This window comes from Telmatherina bonti (assembly GCF_933228915.1).
Source record: "Telmatherina bonti genome assembly, chromosome: 17".
NCBI classification, from domain to species: domain Eukaryota; kingdom Metazoa; phylum Chordata; class Actinopteri; order Atheriniformes; family Telmatherinidae; genus Telmatherina; species Telmatherina bonti.
In genome coordinates, this window is record NC_136615.1 from 8,802,180 (window position 1) to 8,823,923 (window position 21,744).

The following is a 21,744-nucleotide window of genomic DNA, read 5'->3' on the forward strand; positions in this document are numbered from 1 at the left end:
TGAGGTCTTGTCAGCATCAGTAAGGTTGTCTCTCAGTCTGAATCCATCGTTGTGACGACGTTTTGCCGTCTCACACTTGGTTTCAAGGCCAAATATGTTGATGTGAAGCAGATTTTTTGTCTGTTCAAAAGGCAAAAACAGAGTATAGAAGTGTGTTTTTGGTCTCAGATGGAGATTGTGTCAGCGCTCTGAGACTAAATAAAAATAGGATCGTGTGTTTAACACCCTCAGATGTGTGACCTCAGTCATTACTTTGACGGCACACGTTTCATTTGTGAAGGTTTCTGTCTGGACTTGTTTAGTTGCGTCTTTCTTTATTTTCATGTCACTGATTTAAAAGAAAACTGCTCCACAGTGACATGACTGAGTGTAAACAGCGTCTGCAGCATCGGCTGCTGTTCGGGGTCTTTTACCTGGAAGAGAGTCGGAGGGACCTGCTTCTTTGCCAAATGACTCTGCACATGGTCCACTGCTTTCTTGGAAAATGGCTGCAACACAGAGGAAATAAGATGAAGGGTCATTAAAGATGCAGCTGAAAGCAGCGGTTTCAGTTGTGTTTCTGTGTGTGAGGATGTGCGTCCCTGGTGCAACACGCAGCTGCTGCTGATAAGAACAGAACCGATAGCGGAGAGTGTGTGGGTGGTTTGTTTGATAACTTCCTCCCATTGGACAGCAGTCATGTTACATGCCAAACTGGTGCCAAACTGGAGTGTTGCGGCTGAATGTGGACCTTAAACAGCTGGAACACAGTAGGTAAGAGGGAAGTTGTCAATTAATGGGCAATTAATCGGATTTTAATCTCAGTACGATCTGGGTTTTCAACCATGATAAAAATAAAAGGGTGTGATTATTTTTCTCTCTGCAGTTTCCTCTCCTGCTGTCTTCAGCTGCTAATCGAGCGTCTCTGGCGTTGCAGCGCTGTGCTGTAAACTCCTCCCACAGCCGCTTTGCTTTCATTCAGACACTGTTGCCAACTTGGAGACTTTCTCGCTAAATCTGGAGACGTTTTTTGTTAAAAGCGACAAATCTAGCAGCTTTTACTGGAGTTATTAGAGACTTTTCTGGTGTTTTGGCAACTGACTTGAAGGCACATATATGTTCTGCAGTTACTGTAAGGAAGGAGCAGCGGGAGCCTCTCCCGTCCTAAAGCACTCCCAGGCGGCCAGTCTCAGTCGGCTCCGGCTGCAGGTCAATGTAGAATAACTGCAGTAGGTTGTGGAAGTTCACCTAAACATAGTTTATACCATTGTCAGTGACAACTGGCTGCATTATTTTCCTATACATAGTTAAACACTGTAACATCCCTCCGTTACGGGGCGTTACCATAGCAACGCGTTAACCAGCTGGTTCAGATCAGCCGTCTTTTAACAGGTGAATGAGAGAAATGCGCTGCAGCCTGACAGCGGTTGTTTGGTATAAAACGTACATCCAGGCCAACGTAAAATAGTTCCTATATAAGTGGATTAAACAACTCTGAACCGTACATTAGACGGTTATAATGCACGGCACGGACTCTAGAACACCACGACGCGCCTCGTTGTTTATAAATACTGGATAATTGTGTTAAATAATCAAGATCTCAATTTCACTCAAAATAACCGTGATTATGAATTCTGTCATCATCAAGCATCCCTGGTGGAAGTTTTAGGTTTCTGAAGGTGAAGTCTGGTCGTGGTTTCCTGAACCTGAAGGCTTGGTTCAGCAGGCTGGAGAAAGGAAACAATCCAGGTCTCCAAAGCAGCAACATCTCAGCTGGTGTGACTGGATCTCATCTGCAACCAACACGGTTGGCATCTTCCAGTCTGGATGTTTGCTGGGACCAAAACGTTCGCATGTCTACGGAGATAGAAAACCGCCGGCTTGGAGTTTGAAGTTGGATCCATAGTCTTGGAAGCAACATGGGATCATCAGCAGGTGTGTACTGTGTGTGTTCTGCATGAGTGGCGTGCACAGCGGCTGGGAGGATGAAGCCCTCACATGCGAACAGGACAGAAGCTCCTTCATGATGTAGACGTCGTAAATCTGCCGGCTGCGGCTCAGGCGCTCCTCCTCCGAGTCCAGCTTCTCATAGTCTTTAATCTGAAAACGAAGCAGGAGAAGCTCATCTGAAATAACATGGATCGCTTCCTGGGAGGGCTAAATCTGAAGGAGCGGGATTACGGGACTAATCTCTGGCCCGTTACATGACCTAATCCCATACAGACACACACCACACACACAAGCGCTTACTTCTTCGTAGAACTTGAGCTGCGGCACGGCCTCGTCGATCTCGTTCATACAGAAGTCCTTGAACAGCAGGAAGCCTGGAAGGAAGAAGGAACACAAGCAGTGAGGAGACAAACTGGAAGGGACACTGGTTTCTCGTCATGGCCGAAGCCGTATCCGTTGGCGCAACACTTCAGCGCCATCAGATGGACTGTCAGGCGTGAAATGTGGTCGATAATCAAGTTCTGCTGACACTTGTTCCAGCTCGAGTGACGAACGTCAGAAAAAGAGTCAGATTTCTGGAAAACAAGTCAACAGCCTCGCTGCCAACTAACTGCTTCGTCACCCGCCAAACGCACCCCGTGATCCACACCAACCCCGTCAGCTTTGCCTCCCAGATGTCCAATCCCACTTCAGGTTCAGACATTCGTGTTCCTGTGAAGATTAACGACTTAAATCCATCAACATTTTAATCTGACAATGATTTGATTTATGACCAGAAACCTGGAAAGCTCCAGACGTCCCAACACCCTCAGCTGCTGCTGCGAGCCCGCCTGCTGAGTCACAGCACAACAACACTGCTGTGATGCGACAGGTTCTGGGTCAGACGGGCGAAATATTCACGCCGTCCTCGCTGACGACACGCTGACGAGCGAATCGCAGTCTGAATCATTCAAACAATCATCAGATTAATGAAAGTTCCCGTTACAATCTGATATCGGCAGCATCACGGCTCAATTTCCTGATTTCTGCAGAAAATGTGTGGAAAATACATTTTCCAGATGTTGACCACAGAACTACTGAAACGAAAGACTTCCATTTACTTAAAAATAAAATAATAATAAAAACCAACTAATGTTTATGGCTGGATCAGCATGCATGCAGACTACAGCTTCATGTCTCCTCCTCCTCTCACCGCATTTCTAGTCAGGCGTTTGTCCACTGGACCTCGGGAACCAAAATAAAATTACATTTTGAAACAGAAAAATAAATATTTGAATATTTATTAATATATTTATATTTATTTAATATTTATTTAGGGTGATTTTCTGTTGAACTGCTGAAAATTAAAAAGAAATTTAGAGGAGAATAAAGGACCGTTGGTGTCCTGCAGATGAAAATAAATCATAAACAAAAGGTTCCGATGTCAGAAAAAAATGAAAATGAAAAATACTTTATTAATCCCCAAAGGGAAATTCAATATTGTAGTAGATAATAATTAATTAGAGGAGGTCTTGTTCCGGAGGCTGCTGAATAAATATATAAAAGAAAAAAATAAACATAAAAAATAAAAGATAAAATAAAAAAATAAACATAAAAAATAAAATAAAAGATAAAATAAAAAAAATAAATAAAAGAATAAATAAAAAATTAAATAAATAAATACATAAAAGAATAAATAAAATAAAATAAAAGAATAAATCAAAATAAATTAAATAAATAAACAAAAGAATAAATAAATAAAATAAAAGAATAAATATATAAAAGTAGATTTTTAGGAGCCCGCTCATGTAGAAAGGTCACGGCTCCTCGTGAAGCCGGTCCAGCTGCCAGTCCCAACTCGGGTCTTTCTGCTGCAGGTCAAACCCTCCCTCCGGTTCAAACACCGCCGGGATAAAAGAACCGATTCACTACGTAACCAGTTCATCGTGGTTCAACAGCTGCCGATTCAATTACAGTTATTTCATGTTTAAAAACAATTATTTTTCATCATTAAATGACAGAAAAACAGCTGCAAAGTGTGGCAGGAATGTTTCCACACTGCAGGAACACATCCAAGACCTGCAGGACACCGGTCCTCGAGGTCCGGATTGGAGATACCTGCTGGAGGGGGACGATCAGTAAACAACAAACAGCTGAGCTCCCAGAAGGCGGCCGCTTGCTGAAGGTGACATTTCCTCATCAGGTCTGAAGGCTAGCACTTGTTTTCATGGACATGAGAATGGACAGAGTCTGCCCTGGACACGTCTTCCTCCATGTGCAATTTGTTTCATGCCAGAATAAAACGTAGCAGTGATCCTACAAGCAGCTCTGTTCCCAGGCCGGGTCAGAGGAGGAGGAGGTGGAGGAGGAGGAGGAAGCTGCGTGTTGCTCCTACAATAAAACATGCACAAGTTCTACAACATAAACACTTTTTTTTTTTACCATATTTAAATCAGGCTTTTACTTTGAAACATAAACACTAAAGACATTTTTTTTAACCATATTCAATCAGGCTTTTACTTTGAAGGTACAACATCTGCAGGACTTGTGCAGTCATTTGGAGTTTGTCTGACAGCAAATCCATTTTGAAACCACAGTTTATAGCAGTAATTTTCACATCCAAGAGTAAAAAAGATTCATTTTATGTGCCTCAAGTTTCATGACAAACCCGTTTACTGAGCCGTATCAGAGGCGGTGAAACCCCAGAGAATCTATCTGGCTGCGCAAATGTAATTTCTAAGCTAAATCATTCGCAGATAACCTTCAGGCCTGCAAATTCGTCTCTTTCTTTCCATTCTGCAGTACAAGGCTGCCTTTGCAAAGAAGGATGTCATAATCTTCTAGTCCAGACTCGACGGTGGCGTTCAGGGACCTGGAACAAGATCTCAGCGATCCAGCTGCCGGTGAGGGGTCTTCAGACACGAACAAGGCTTTTAATCCAAGATTAGAAGCTTAAAAAGCCCTTCAAAAGGCAAACAGTGTGACAGGTGACTGTATTATGCATGACCTACTGTTTCAAACACGCACACACATGCAAAGGTTCAGCTGTGTTTACTGTTTTAGCCTCTCTAAAAGGATTCAGGTTGTCTTGTTCTCATTAGAGCCGCTAATTCTTCTCTCTCCTCTCACAAACACACACACACACACACACACACACACACACGTCATAATTACAGAAAACTGGTATGATCTGGCTAAAAATGATGCCATGTGAGGCTCAAACACACCAACAGTAGATAACTATGTCGCCACGAGTCGTCACATCCACACCGAGGAGGAGGAGGGGTGGAGTGAAATTTAAAAAAATAAATAAATAAATAAAAACACGAATCCACGTTGACTACAGAGATGAGACGCACTGTTGCCATGGTAATTGCCTCTGTGGCTACGGGCTATGTGTGAACAATGGTAAGGAGACACAGATGAGATGTTCAGGAGGCTGTGGTGCTCCCCAGGAGGCCTGGCCGGGTATTATTGCCTTCCCCTGACTGCTATAAAACGTCTGCATCATTATCATGTCAGTCACCGCGCCTCTCCTCGTGGTCGTAATAAAAAGATGCACATCAAGGAGGCTGAAACAAACAGAGGCAGGAGATGGAGAGGTTTAATAAGCTGGGAGGCAGCGGAGACTGAGGGAGTGTTTCCGTGCTGCTGGACTCAACTCTGTGGCGTTACCTGATTAAAGTCGGGTATTAGCAAAATTAGAAGGCTAACAGGATCTGATCGCAGGAGTCTGAATGCCACCATAACCTTCCCTAAACGTCCTGAGCGTGGTTTAAGAGCAGCGAGGAGGAAATCAAATAACTGGATAAGAGAGCTGTTGACTTCCGAAGAGAAGTCAGGGACGGAGACGGGAACGAGGGGAAAATAAAAACTCAATGATGTCAGCAGCAGCAAAGCAGCCGTGAAAGGCTCTGATCAGCATGGGACCGATCGTCTCTAGTTGGTCCATAAATGTGTGAGAAAATCATATATTAGAACTTTACGGTGTTAAATAAGAAAGGACAGGTTAACCGTTGGAAAGGTCACGTCCACGTCTCCAGATGAGGCATCTGGAACGTATCGTCCCATGGTGGTGAGGCATCAATCAGTATCTCAGTCTCTGGACCAAACACCATTTCTACCACGGTTCCAGACCAGTGTTTTGTGATGGGACCGGACCAGTTTGCTGTAACGGGAGGAAGCCTGTTTTCTGGATGAATGGAACAAAAGAAGCTCGGAAAGTTTTCATGCTTTTTACAGATGTGAGGAGATGAGGCGTTACGAAGCTGGAAAAGTTTTAACTGATTGCAGAAAGAAAAAAACAGACGTATATTAAACACTAATCAATAAAAAGTGACATTTTGTGGGTTCTTTATGTGTGAAATGACGTAAAAATGAAAGTAATGAGCTGTTTTTTCTCCCCCAATCCTCTCACAACTTCCTCTGATCTGACATCATGCTTCTAAATTCTCCAGTGAGATGTTTATCGTCTCCATGTGTTGTTCCTGTGACGGACCGCTGACATGTACAGGGTACACGCTGCTTCCTGTCCAGTAGCAGCTGGGAAAGGCGCCAGCCCTCCTCCATCACCCTGCATCGCAGCAAGCAGCTCTGGACACTGGATGGACACGTGTACGTCACAGAAACACACCTTTCCATACAATCCACTTTATTTATAAAGCACATTTTAAAAACAGAATGTTGTCAAAGTGCTGCACAAAGATCAATATCACAATATAAAATAACACAAAATATTAAAGTGGAACTATTATGTGCATTTCAGGCTAATTTATTTTTATTTCTGAGACCAGAAGGGCTGGGATTGATGGAGTTATTGTCACAAATGGCTTTATTTACTTCAGACCGACCCTCTCCGTAGGCTGTCAGATCAGCCTGCGGGCAAAACGAGTGGATTGAGACTCTTCCGCATTAAGCCCCGCCTCCCGCCACTGCACTACATCGGGAGCGTGCACCGCACCTGCTTTCGCCGTCATTGTAACGTCTCATAAACAGAAGGATTAGGCTCATATGAACTCAATAAAAAAAACTAAATACCATGTCAACACATAGCATACAGCCCTACATGTTGGAACCTGAATCAGAGCCTGAAAACGAAGTGGAAAACAGCAACCCACAGCAACGAATGCAGCAGGATGTCTCTCTTTGGTAAACTCACCAGCCATCGTTGGAAATAACTTTATCCCACGTTTTCCACCCGCCTGATGTATTTGTACATGCCCTTGTTAACCAGTAGAAGGTAACCAATCACCGAACCTTATCCCCCGGGACGTCACAAGGATTTCCAAGTAGAAAAAACTCTCTAAAACGATGTGTTTTTCGTCACCATGGAGACCGAACGGAGAGCGTGCTGGAACTCAAACTTAAACTCAAACATGCGTTTAGGTGATAAAAAACAGTGTCGTTCACATGTCTGATGAGGATTCAACACTGTAACACTGTAGAAAGCTCAGAAAACTCCAAATACCATCATAGCACCCCTTTAATTTTGTTAAAATAATAAAAACAGGTAAAACAAATAAAAATAAACAAATACCCAATAAAATAATTAAAAGGAATAATAAAACAAATAAAAGACACAGAGGACCACACAACTCACACAGTGTTAAAAGCCAAAGAAAAAAAGTGGGCACGGCGCTTTGAGGCGTTTGAGACGCGACTCCTGTGCACTGAAAAGTGAACCTGCAGGGGGTGAAGGAGGGACGAAAACGCAGGAACCTCCATTGAAAATGTTCGTTTTACGCTTTCTGTGTTAGATCTCAGAGACGCAGTTAGCGCTCAGAAGATTTAAAGGAGCCACGCCTCCTCGAGCGCGGGTGGGTCGTGCGTTTTTAGGCCTACTAGATCCTCTGAGCCGGATTCTCAGCACAGAACCTGTTGGGAACAACCGGATCCGGTTCATCTGCAGCTCAGATGATCCAACCCGCTTCAAACCGCGTTCAGATCCAGCCTCTTCGCTCCGTTACGTTTTCATTTTCCACTGATTCAGTCTGCTCGGAGCAAAGAGCCGTTTGTTTTGGGTTTCACGCCTGCTATCAGCCGCTCTCGCCTCTTCCTCTCAGCTTTATCGCTCCTCCAGACGCGATGCATCATTTCCCCTCCGCCACGCCGCTCGTCCACATAAACGGCCTCACATGCGTCCGCACATGCTCTATGTACACAGCAGGGCGCACAGGGCATCCTTGTTTGCAGAGTGGGTGCTACTGACAAACCCGCCTCCTCTTCATCCTCCTCCTCCTCCTCCTCCTCACACAAACAGGTTTTCAGCGGTGAGGACTGAACGTGCGAGACAGGCATTAAGAGAAAGAGGGGGGAAAAAACGACAGTCCTTACATCACCGAGACTCGAGGATTAACCTTAATCTCTGAACACTTCAACACTGCCCAGCTAATTCAACAAATGGTCTCTTCCAGAGCGCACACACACACACACACACACACACACACACACACACACCCCTTCAGCTTAAATCAGCTCGGAGCTTTGCCTCATTACAGAGATCACCTGAGCAGTCTGTTTGCTCCGACTCCTGCAGACAAACAGGCAGCAGGTTGGACTTCTGAGACTTTAGGGAGTCTGCAGGCAGGTGTGTACCGTCAGAACCAGCAGGTTCAGGTTGAGTATGCATTTAGAGCCATTAGCCTGCCATGTAAAACAAAAAGTCCACATCACATGTCATCACAAAGGCCTTCTGTCCAACGTTTCATCATGGCTCCTCTCATTTGACTGCATGGAAAAAGTTCTGGACAGAGCGGAGCATCCCGACAATTTCCTCTTTGTGCAGCAACAAAATAAAAACATGTCTAAGTGATGAAAGTTTAATAAATACGGTTAACCAGATGCACCTCAGCTCGTCTCAGAGTGGACATGGACTTAACCATCACACAGGCTCTGTACGACTAAAACATGTCAAAGATCCTCTAAAAGCGCAGGATGACTCACTACAGCACAAACTTCCAGTGAATGCTGAAAATAACGCGTCCAGGCTGTAAAATACTTCCAGAGATATTCATCCAGCCGTCATTTGTTCATATTTCCCTCTGAAGATCTTTGAAACTTTTTATCTGGACATATTTGGCTTGTTTACTCATTTTCCAGCCAGTGTGCACACCTCACCATCATCTCCCATCAACTTCTCAGGCTGTTTTCAGGGATTTCATGTTTATATTTACTGTTTTAGCTCCATCATAATGTGCCCGTCTAATGAAGACTCGGTGCTACACGCTACCAGTCTCAGTAGTGGAGGCACTGGTGTAACTGTCTTCTGTAGGGTGTGTTGTTGTTTACATTTGTTGTTTACATTTGTTATGGCCTGCCCTTTGTTAGTTTTTATTGTTTGTTTTGTGTTGTTGTCTTGGACCTCGAGTCTATGAATAAAGTTTGTACTATCTTAGGAGTGTTTTTAGTGTTTAAATTTCAGCTGGTGAACACCGACCAATCATTAAAGACACGTTACTGGTCTGGCATCTCCAGACCAGTAACGTGTCAACGTGTCACAGATACAGATGACTGCAAAAAATAAAAACTTCTGTTGTTTCTAAATTAAAGCTGATCTTTGCTTCAAAAATGACATTTAATTAAATTTTCTCCAAAAACATGGACCAAAATAAACCAAATAAATAAGCATCTATGAACAAACACAATGTTAAAACGTTAGATTTTTAAAGTTTTGTGTTAGGAATTGAAAATAAATATGTATATTTTACATACACACGTATATATTTGAATCTAATTTATACATAAATACACAATAAATCAAGCATCCATTTAATTAATTTGACAAATATGACTGGAGACCTGGACTGTTTAATTTCTCCAGCCTGCTGAACCAACCCTTATAGGTTGAACCACGTTTGAAGCTGGGGCTGTTGATCAGGAAACCACGACCAGACTTCACCTTCAGAAACCTTAAACTTCCACTAGGGCTGCTCGATTATGACAAATATGTACCAGATAGAAGCGATAAATAACGTTTAGAAGGGACTAGAAGTGTCCAGGGTGTAGCCTGCCTCTTCCCTGCGACCCAAACGGGACGAAGCGGGACAGAAAATGGATGGACGGATGATGATATGATTCAACAAAATCAGCCAGAACAAGTCTGACGAACAGAAAATAGGATTTTAAGCAGATTCCCAAAGAGCAGGACGCTGAAAAGCCGGCATGTTGAAGCCCATTACTGTGTTTAGACTAATGTTTGCTGGTTTTTAGATATTCCCTGCTCCTACTTGCTGGATCTGCATGGCGTGCTGGAGCGTGATGCTGAGGTACAGTCAGGCGTTAAACCCAGCAGTTTGGCTGTTCAGTGTAAACGGGGGGGTGTGGTGTTTCCATCAGAGACAGAACCAGGAGACTCCGGAGCTGCTGTAAAGGACGCAGGTCAGCAGAGTAAGCCATGTGATGCAGAAAGAGGCGACGACTCTCGGAGGCTTCGCTGTGATTGGTTGGAGACCGGTGTCTGTCGTCACCTCATCTGACACAACAACCGTCTAATCAGACAGAATTACCCTGCAGTCCGAATCTCACATTAAAATCTCCGTCTCCTCACTTTGTCTCTGCTGTCAGCGTTATCTCTAAACAAGTCTTCCCGCCATCTGATTCCCATTAAGGCGTTATCTCCCAACAATGCAGCGCTCGTGGTGAGGTGAAGGAACGGCATTCATGAACTCTGCTGAGTAAGTTTCAACCTTAAAGAGACGGCGGCGCCTCCTGGAGCTCACGCCGTCCTGTCAGTCTCACACACTGAAAACGTCTCGTTCAAAGCGGGTTCTGCTCATTGCGAGGTGACAAAACGGCTTTCTTCATGTTTAACTCCATCTACGGGAAAGAAAAGATGGTTTCTTATTGAAGGGTCGTGTGAGTCAGGGGATGACTGTGCTGCATTATACATACGCTGACCTTTACGGGGTAGCAGAGCGCCAGCACCTCTCAGGCTGGGCGCTGTGTGTCTGTGCTGCACAACGGAACAGATATTCATTCAGCTTCTGGATTAGCAAACAATGTTAAGAATTCTCCCGGCCTGCGCTGCTCCCCGACGGTGATTAGGACGAGTGAGCGCACACGCCGAGCGCCCCAGCTACGAGGATGCAAATCTGACGACTTGTTTTATGATTTCATGGAGTGACTTATAGACACGCGGATGACAGTACGATGGAATAAAGCCGTGATAAAACGGCGACGGCAGTTCACCGTTCAGCTGCTGATCGTTTCAACCCGACGGGTTTTTTCTTCCCGTTTTCACTGCTGTTATTTACATACTTGTAAATAAAGGTTGATGCAGAAATATATAGGAAGAAAAAAAAGACAGCTGTCATGGAAACACGTCTGATCTAAACTTTTACTGGTTTATAAATGTCTTCATGGTCGTGGACCCTCATGTTTATCTGACCTGCTTTTAATCCATCAACCCTCTGAAACCTCTGGTACCGGCTGTTCCCGAACTCACAACCTAAACTTATAGAAAGAAATAGTAATAAAGAATAGTGCTGGAAACAAGCAGAGAGAGCCCCCATGCAAGCATTGAAGCCTTCCCACAGATTGTGACTTTATCACCACACGATGGTTTGACTGTAAAACTTAAAACAAATGAAGAAGCGGATGTCCTGTCCTGGAACGGCTGGCTGTTTACAAAGACTGCTCCAATGAAAACACTAAACATCTGAACATGCCGTGTCGATTCAAGCAACTTAAATCAACATGTAAGCGTCTTGGTGCTGTAATTTATGACAGCAAAAACACAACGCGTGGCGCTGTGCGTTCAGCTGACAACATGATTTAAACATGCGCCTTGCGTCCTAATTGGCTAAGTGGACGCAGAGGGTAGCAGGATGCAGAATCAGAGCATATGGAAGGCATCTCCCGGCCTCCTCGTCATGTTTTTACAGCGCTTCACCTTATCCACGCTCTTCTGAGGGCCGTTGCGATGCACCCCCGCAGACTGGGTTAAACTGATGTGGCCCTGAACAGATGGCGTAACCTTTAACGTGCCAGCAATTTTTAGATTTCAAACAATGAAGGCAAAAAAAAACACACACACACACACACTCTCCCTGGCTGACAGACACGTGGAGAGTTCATGCATTCATGCTGCCAAAATCTGCAGAGAAAGGGGGGGGGGGGAATGGGTCGCAATTAGAATGGAAAGTGGGCAACAAAGCGAGAGGCTGACATCTGTCTCTGTGGAGTACAGAGATGAGGACAAACTACGTGGGTCATACTAACCAGCCTGAACACAGTCAGAAAGCACATCACTGCATGTGTCCATGCAGAAAAGAGTCATTCTGTGTGCCTTTCTGGTTGGGTTTCATGGTTCGTGCTGGTTGGTTGTGGTCTTCTTAGTCTAATTCTGATCCCTGAAGGAGCATAGATGCATTTATATAATCACAAGTATAACTATGGAACTTTCTGACCATAAAAACGAGTGTTTCTGACTCGATTAGATGGTACGCATGTGCATTCCTAGAGCCATCGTGCCCCTGCAGAGTCCGTAGTCTGAGAAGCCCCGCCCCCATGCAGGAGGACATTACTGAAGGGAAACAATTTAAAAAACAAGAGAGGAAGTAACAGAACAAGAGATAAGACAAGAGTCAACAACCGACTGACTGTAGTGGCTGGACAGAGCTCAGAGGATGCAAGATGGACGCCGAATTAGCCGTCGTTACGGGGCGTTTTGTTGAGAAAATCAAAGGTCAGCAGCGTGCTTTTCTATAAAAGCTACATCTGTGTCTTTGTAATCTTATTGCTGTTTGTCTGATTCATTATTTTAGTTTTTCTTCTCTAGGTGCTCCTGATGATTGTCTGCTTTGTGTAGCATTGCTTTTATTCCCCCAATTATTTTCTTTCTCTTCTCTTTTCCCTTGTTTCCCCCTCATCAGGTCATAACTAAAATAAACAATAATCAAGTATAAAAGGAGCCTTATATCCCCCATTAAAAGTACAGAATGTAGGAATTACCACCATCTAGAGGTAAAAATGGTCAATCATAATGCTAATCCCAACTCTACAGCTGTAAAAGGATGGTAGCCACAAGCAGAAATGTGTTTTCACCTGCAAGTGGATCCACAGGTAACTACTTTAACATTGTGCACACGTTAGCGCTGTGACGATATGCTTTTGTTCCGATTCGATTCCATTTTTTTGGGTGCCGATATGATTTAAATTGCGATTCTCACAATTCTTCGATATTGCTATTCTTTGTAGATTAAAAACAAAAAAAAAATGTATAAAACTTATTTTTTGCTTGTCATTTTTCTTGATTTCAATTTTCAGATCATCATTCTGCTGCTATAACGCCCAAAAAGACAAGTAAAAAGATAAAAAAAAAACAAAAAAAAAAAAAAATTTGTAATGGATTATTTTTTATTTGGGGAAAAAAAAAAGCCGATTTCTTTTATTTAAAAAAATTTATTTTTGTTTAGGTTGTAACTTTAGGAACAGCCGGCAGGCCGGTACCAGAGGGTTCGGCGGGTTGATGGATAAAAAGCAGGTCAGATAAGCATGAGACCATGAGCCTTCATTCTCGCACGGAGGCTCTCTCTGCTTGTTTCCAGCACTATTCTTTATTTTAGAGCCTTGGTTGGTAAGAAAAAGACATGAAAACTAGGATTGGCTTCTGTGTGAGCACTTCTCACTGTTTAATGGGAGCAGCAGAAAACAGGAGAAGTCCAGTAAAAGAACGAAGCTAGTACACGTGAACTTTCTTCTTCTATGGCCCTTTTTACTTATCCCAAACAGTGGTGTTGTTCTGAACAAAAAAAAAAAAGTTTTCACTCCACACACAGTTGTTTGTCCATTCAGAGACACCGTAGTAAAAATGAGGGCATAAATGTGGCAGCTCCCGTGTATGTGGACCCACTGCAAACAGATATAAAAGTCTCATTCTGAGAAAATAAAACAAGCTGGACACTGATAGAAAAAAAACACATAATGGTATATTACTTTACTCCATCATTGACCTCTGAATGCGTTACACACTGCAGATCTGAGTTCTCCTTGGAAAAATAGGTTTGTTCAGTACAACGAAGCCACCAGAGCAATGTTGCGCTGCCATGATGCGGGGTGAGCCTTAGCACCGAGCCCCATGTGAACCATGTGACCTGGTACTTCCTGGGGGTTGCACAAACGGGAGATTCAGTGTGTGAGAACGCTTTGCACCTAAAATCAGTACGACGCAGGCTAGACGAGATCGTGGTTTCTGCTCAATGTGCCAAGTCTTACTGGATCTAGACCGTGTACGCCGATCCACTCGTTCATCACACACACACACACACTGATGCAGCATATTATGTCGAGATAACTACAAGTGGTTTGTGGCAACAACTTTAACAGGCGTGGGAAAGGGTCATGTAAGTTAAACTTCTCAAACTTCACACAGTTTTGTGCTAGTTGTCAGTTCCTGTGCCGTTTTATTCACCGTTTCATTTATTCATCCTCCATCTGGGCTGCTGCTGACTGAAACCACGGCGACCAGCAGCCAATGCCTGTCAAACCTGACAGCTCTCACCTTGAAAGGAGTTTCGCAACTAAAAGCTCTGAATGAGAAATCTGTTCAAGTCCGTTTGATTTAACTTTCCGCTGCGTCCCTGCAGAAAACGTCACAGCTGTTGTTTACTTTTCTGTCATCAGATCCTTGGATGTGATGATGGACATAAACACATTCACAACCTCTTAGGAGGCTTTGTTTTCCTTTTATTGCCCCCCCCCCCCAACCTTCCTCCAGTTCTCTTCACCAGTTTACCCCGTCCCTTAATTTCATTTCTCTCCCGTCGACCAGCAAAACGCAGCAGTTCTGGCGCGGTTGCCACGGCAACCCACAGTTGCTAGGCAACGCACAACTCTCCATCATCCATTCCAGAAGTCTGACAGATGGAGGAGGAGAATGCCAAGGCAAAAGTGAGAGAAAGAGAGAAAAGGAGGGAAGAATGGAGACCAGAGAACGGATGATGCAATCCTAATCGACTCGTCAATGACCCTGATTTTTCATGGGAAAAAAAAAAAATTTTAACTCTCCCAGGAGGTGAAGATGGTCACACTCTCGCTCCAACTAGAGAACTTCATGCCGATTGGGCCGAATCACCGTCATCATCTTTACGTCTGACATCTCATGTTAGTTTTTATTAATAAAACTGTTATCTAAGATCTGTGATTCGGGAATATTTAGATCAACTCTACTGATTAAAACCGTCTTAAACAAGACTTTTTAAAAAATTCAACAAAACATCGGCTGGAAATCGCCATATGGTGGAAATGAGCTGCTGGGCAGAGGTCTGAGTGCTTTTCTACTTCATTCTAACAGGATTCAGTTGGAATGAGACTTTCTGTTACTTTATTCTGTGACTGGCATCAAAAGATGGAAATAAATAAAACTTTAGGACACAAAGTAGAGTTGTTTGGGGAATTAATGGAGAAAAATGGCCAATTTGTGACCATCTCAGACTGAGATTGTATCCAGAAACTGTAAATGTGGCGTCTCTGACTCCAGAGCTGCGTGCAGCTGCCAGACATTTAGATTCTTTCATTGTTTCTCATACCTACCCTGCAACGCTGCAACCTGTTAAAGCCACAGAGGTCACGGACACGTTTCTTCTCGTTTTTGAAGCATACATGTGAAGCTAACACTGATGAAGGCTGATGTGAAGTGTAAAAAAAGCTACTTCACACCTCGCTTCAGCTTGTAGATTAAAAATCCATCCGAGCTTTTCTCTTGTTTCAACAGGAGGGACGCAGCGTTGAAGTTACAGAAAACATGACTAGGTCACAGCGGGAAATCGGCTCATCCAGATGGGGGAAGGAAGGAGTCAAACAGCTGACATTTACAGTCACGTTTGTGGCGATCTGAGCGACTCCTGAGGAATAGACTTCGGAACCGGTTTGTTTGGCGAGCTGCTGCGGCTCAGACAGACGCGAACGAAAGCTCTGGCACCGAAGCGAACGCCCTGAGAGCTGAGATGATGCTCTGCAAAACAAATTACAGCTTGTGTCGAAGCAACCAGGTGAGGGGACATTAGTGAAGTGGAATCACTGCTGTGCAAAACCAAATTTTTGTCGAGGATGGAAGTGATGGTCAGAACGGCGGCTATATTTAGAGCAAACAGACTGTCTCTTACATAATGGTCATCCTGCCTGACCCTGCTTTGTGGACTTCACATCTAAAGCAGACTGAAAACAAAAGAGCGAGCTCTCCACCTGATGGGAGCAGGTGGACCTCCTCTCCTACCTTCTCCTCTGCTTTGCAGCACAGACTAAAATAAGCACGCGTTTATTTTCAGGGTATTTGAGTTTTTAAGAACCACTTTTTTTTCCTGATGCTGTTTCGTAGTGAAGCACCTCCTCGTCATCCTCGTGGCTCTGATGGCAGGGCTGTGAAAATGTCATTAACCTCTTCGTCGTGTGGGCCTGTTTTCGTTTGGTCCAAAATAACTTCTTTCTTCACAACTACATGTATTGTCTTGTTCTCAGCAGAAAGCCGAGACGTGTGAGACGACCACAATGGCGTCAGAATCCTGATATGCGTCGCCGCTACAGAGTAGAAAAAATGAAAAACTATATTTACAGTAAAACAACTGTTGAATCATAAGATAGTAGCTGATTTTCTCTAGGAATAAGCAACTGTGAAGAAGAAGTTTTACTGATGTTTTAATGTAGTTGAACCACCTAAATGTGCCCATTTGGCCTGTTTAACAAACCAGAATGGAAAACTAATCATATATTTCACTAACTGACACCTCTCTCCACCAATCACAGCTCGGATAAAAAAAGAGATGATGCTCTAGCTTGTGTACAGTGAGAAGACCACACACTTTGCAGTAAAACCCTCCGTCTTTGTGACTCAATTCAAACTAACATCAGAGACCAGCGTAGCGGAGCTTTTGCTGACTGGAATAAAACTTCTGACCGTGCTGAATGGGTTTTTCAGGGGTTTTCGCAGCTCTTTAGCTGCTAGCTGACAGAGTTTTGGTTGCACAGTGATGAGACATCCCTGCTTTTATATCACAGGTGTTTATGTGCAGAAATTAGCAGAAGCGCTAATAAGAAGCGGAGCTGTTTGTCTGTTTGTTACACCCTCCTGTAAGCGCTTGGGGGTGGAATTCTGTTTCATTCAGACTGCAATGCTTGGTAGAGACCGTTAGCCGAGCCAAGCCCCATCATTTTGGTATGCTACATGCTAGTTTTGGTGCAAACGCCTGTTTAAATGCTTCAGGAGGAAGAGGTTAAGCATAAAGGGAGAAAACCAGGAGGCATTTCAGGACACGTACACACAGCCAGGTATTTACCCTCCTCTGTCCCCTCTAGCTCAATGCATACTGCTTTAAATTGGCTTCATTCCTGGATGGAAACAGCTGGTGTCCTCTGTTGAAGCAAATAACTTCCTCTGCTGTGAACTCTGCAGACTTTTTACATGAAGCCTGAATGGGGAAAACCCCAAAAGCATAATACGACCTTTTTAAAGCGTTCTATTTAAAGTTTGATTCCTCTGATGCGCCGACTTGCCCGACGCAGTCTGTTTTAATCTACTCCAACGTATGGCAGGATAGATGCTCTCTGGCCGAGTATCCATCCTTAAGGACAAACATTCCAGCAGCAGTGCAGCATCTTCCTCCTGACCTTGGTTGTCATGACAATCAACGCGGCCTTCTGAGCTTCAAGCATGCAAGTGATAAACATGAAAGAGAAAAAAAGCCACAATCGTTGGTTAAAGCCAGCTCTTTCCTCCTGCAGGGCGACGAGCTGCGCGCTCAATCTCAGACCTTCTCTGTGCTCATAGAAGTTACATTATACGCACATCCCGGTGACACGGGTCAAACTGCTTCTTAATGCAGCACAAACAAAAGCGAGTGCTTTTAAGCTGCATGCCAGGACCGCTTGGCAGCTTTCCACAGATCTGCACCACACTACGGGATGTTCCTGAGGAGGAAGTTTGAGGGCATCCTGGACTGTAATAAAATAACATATTAAATAAATAATAATATATAAATTAATTTATCAATAATAATAATAATAATAATAATAAAAGTAAATAATAAAATATATAATATAAATATATAAATAAATAATATAAATATACTAATAATAAATGAATAAATAAATATATAATATTATCATTCAATTATAATATTCAAATATATATAATATTTCAATATAATAATGAATAAATAAAATATTTGTTTATTTTTGTTTTATTTTATTGTATTTTTTTTTTATTCTTACAAGCTGACAAAAGCAGTCAGTGTCAGTAGAAGGAGTCAGGTGTGCCGGGTCCCAGTTTTATGCAATTTCCAGCCTCGGCTGCAGCATTTCCAATGAAGTAAGAGACGAAGGTATATGGAGGAAGACGGATTATTAAAGCATGAATGAATCACTCTTTTTCATGCAGGATCTTTCTTTGGAAATGTTATATACCAAAAAAAATAAATCTGAAATGTCAAGTCTGAGCAGGTCAGTGTTGTTTAAATTACAGCAGTTGGAAAAGCAGATAACATGATTCTTTTTCTGATCTTGGGAGTGTGTGAGGTAGAAAGTTGTGTTTCTGTGCTGCAGAGCTCTACGGAGATGCGTCCGAATGTGTCAGAACAGCTAGCTTTTGTTAACACCACATGCAAAGCCACATATTTGGCATTCAAATGACGAGACAAGGTCACTGCTGTAACGTGCCAAACCATCCGGTTTTAACACAGTCCGAGTTTTGGGGGAACTTTAGGAGCTCTGCATCGTAAAGCAGCTCAGTAGACGGTCAAAAAATAACTTCAAATACATGTAAATATAATCTTTCACAATCTTTTCCTACGGTGTACGTTTGTGAACTTTTTTTTTTCTTGCCTTTTTAAGTAACTTAAGTAAAAAGCTTTTTATTTTTTGGTTTTATTTTATGCTTTTTCATTTTAATTTTATTCATATCTCCACTTATTTCTTATTATTTTAAGTTGATCTTAGTTTACTTTATTTCTTCTCCTATTTTTAGCCTTTTTGTTACCAGGAATACAAACCAACTCAGGTAAGTTGGAGCTCTGGTCAAGATGTCAGCAAGAGCAACAAAAACCAGATTACAAAAAAAAATTCGGCAATAAAGAAACCAGCAATGAAAAGGAGTTAAAAAAAAAAAAAAAACAATAAAGTTCATGTCAGATAACATTAAATATAACATGAACAAGCAGTAAAGGGGCTTTTACAAGCTGCTGCACCCAAACCATGAAGCGTTTCTTTACAGAACTGATTGTTTCTATTCAGAAACACTTTATTTGGGTAAATTTTCATTTGACTGGAAGCTTCTCCCGTACAAAGTCACCCCGCGGCTGAAACGGAGCAGATCATGTGGGTTTGTTTTTATTTGTTTATTTATTGTCATTCATCACAACTAAAATCAGTCAAATCTAAACCTTGTGACTTCACAAGCTGGCTGTGCTGAGTAAGAGGTTAATTGCACGGTCGTTGGATAGACAACTGCGTAAAGCAAGCTGCGTCCAACAGTCTTTAACAAGCGGTGTAGTGACTCCCGTGTGACTCGAGCTAACGCGTCATGGTGAGCTTGTTGTTAGCCTGACAGCTTCAGCTAACGTGTCACGGTTAGCTGAAGCAGACTAGTTGCTAGTTTCACCAGGGCCCTGTGGTTAAACCTGTCGGGCCTGGGTAGTTCCCAAAAAGCTGCGGTCATGGATGCAACTTATGCTCCAACCAAAGGGCTTTTTGGACCAGCTTTGGAGAAAATGAGGGAGACGCAGAAAAGAGGAGGGTGAGGCTTTCAACTTCTATCTCCCATGTAAGCCAAACCCTCTTCCCCCACAGGGTCCCAGGCCTGGCTTTGGGCAGCGGAGTGGGGTGAAAACACAGAAGCACATCTCCATCACATCCTTTCTTGCACGGACACGGAAAGAAAGCTGTCCAGAATGAGTAGGAGGTGGTTGATTGGCCGTATCTGTACGTTAGATCCTGGGTACGGCTCAACCTGTCTGTCACAGACAGACTTGGTGTCATTGGAGCTTCCATAGTTGGTAACGCATAAGCGATTCTCACAGTGAAACACTTCACTCTGTTATCAAAGAGCCAGGATTACCGTCAAGTAACCCAACATTTTTATGAATGTGAGAACAGACCTGGCAAGCCTTCCTCCAGTTGTTCATTACGAGATAAAGTAACATAGTGGTACAACAAACAAGCGGTCCCAGCCAAGGTTAGACGGTGTTGGTTTAGCCTACCATATCCTTGTCTGTCGGTTTCACTACTTTATCACAACATAATGCTATATATGATGCTGTGATACATACAATAGGAATTAATGTTTTATTTGGAAATAGTTATTTAAAAATCAATCCTTACTTGTTTAATCTCACCCAGTTGAATGCTAACAAGTTGATGCTACAACACAACAGTTTTACCTGATTTGCAAAAAGATGAACAGAAAAAGCTTTATTATAAATCCAGTTTTATAAACTTCATCTTGGCTTTTAGTTGCGCTTCCCATCCAGCTTTAGTCATACAATCGATACACCTGAGAAATCTGCAATTAATACACAATAAGATACACAAAGCTAACTGCTAGTGGCTTCACAGTCGACTGTGTGGACCAGTTTCTGAGCAGTCTGTGGCGCTGACCTGGTGGTTTGCATTTCTGACACCATATGCCAGACATACACAACACCTGGTTTTGCTGTATTGGTAACACATTCTCCTGAAGTTTCCATGGAAAAAATCTGAACATTACATGAAGAATATTTTGGTTTCACCTTTGATTTGGTAGATTGTAGAGAAAATTTGTTGAGTTACTTAAATAAATGGATGAATGAATTTTAAAGAATGGAGTAGCCGCAGAGAGAGAGAGAGAGAGAGAAGAAAAACTGGAATGAGGAAAACATTTGCACTGGAAATGATTGCCTCAAAGCATCTTGAGTCCAAACCGAATGAGATGAATGGTAATCTGATGCGAGTTAACAATCAGACACAACTAACTGGGAAGAAACCAAAGACAATTCCATGTGCGACTGTGTGGGATGCTGTAAAAGCTGCTCATATTTTCTGACATTTGTTGGTATTTCATCAGTCCACGCCACCGGCCATCAGGGTAAACTCCACAAAGCAGACGGAGATGACATTTCTACATGAACGATCAGGTTCACTGGCTGTTTCTTCCAAGCTGGGCTGGAATGATGCAAACAGCTTCTCTCTGTGGAGATCTGAGCCGGCCTTCCTGCAGCCACTTCCTTTGACTCCGTTCATCTTTAAGTCTGACTCAGAACAACGTATACGAGTAATTAAAAATCTCCCGGATGTGTAAAGGCTAAATAACTTAAAAACAAATCAGGTTAAACCATTAAACCACCCATCGGATGCTGTTTAGCTGCTTTTCTGGCCAGTGAAAAAGCCCTGGCCTGTTGGGGAGGTGTCTCAAAGACACACTGCAGAGGGGAAGTATGAACCAACAGAAATGGAGAAAACAGAAAGACAGGAGTGAGTCAGAGATGAGCAGAAGACAAAGAGGAGGCAAGGACAATTAACAGTCTATCCTCATGGGGTTTGAGACCAGAGAAGAGTAAGTAAACCTAGTGGAAGCCTGCAGGGCGGCTGTGGTCCCCTGGTACGCCACAACGCTGGCGCACAGCCTGTCAGCTCAGAACGGGAACACTCGGAGGAGCTGGCGCTGAGGCGCTGCTTCCACCCGGAGAGCTGGAGGAACGGGAAGCGGGAGGCCATGCGCCGAGCTGACAGAAACACAACAAACAGCTCTGGTGGAGAGCTGATGGAAAGGCTCACTGCAGCTGCTAAACAAACTCATACCGAGGAGCCAGAGACCCGGATCTTAACCGGAAAAGCCTTTTTATCCTCCCTGAGCTCCGAGGATGATATAAAATG

The 21,744-nt window shown here is 43.3% G+C and overlaps 1 protein-coding gene across 1 annotated transcript in view; it reads right to left on the bottom strand.

Annotated features, from left to right (window-relative positions):
* The window catches only part of grk3 (G protein-coupled receptor kinase 3), an 84,381-nt gene that overhangs the window by 28,550 nt on the left and 34,087 nt on the right, over positions 1 to 21,744 (bottom strand). The window contains exons 3-5 of the mRNA XM_079256620.1: positions 2,230 to 2,303; positions 1,978 to 2,079; positions 414 to 488 (exon numbers count right to left, since the gene is read on the bottom strand). Of these exons, the coding sequence (XP_079112746.1) occupies positions 414 to 488; positions 1,978 to 2,079; positions 2,230 to 2,303 (251 nt within the window). The remainder of the gene's footprint in view (positions 1 to 413; positions 489 to 1,977; positions 2,080 to 2,229; positions 2,304 to 21,744) is intronic.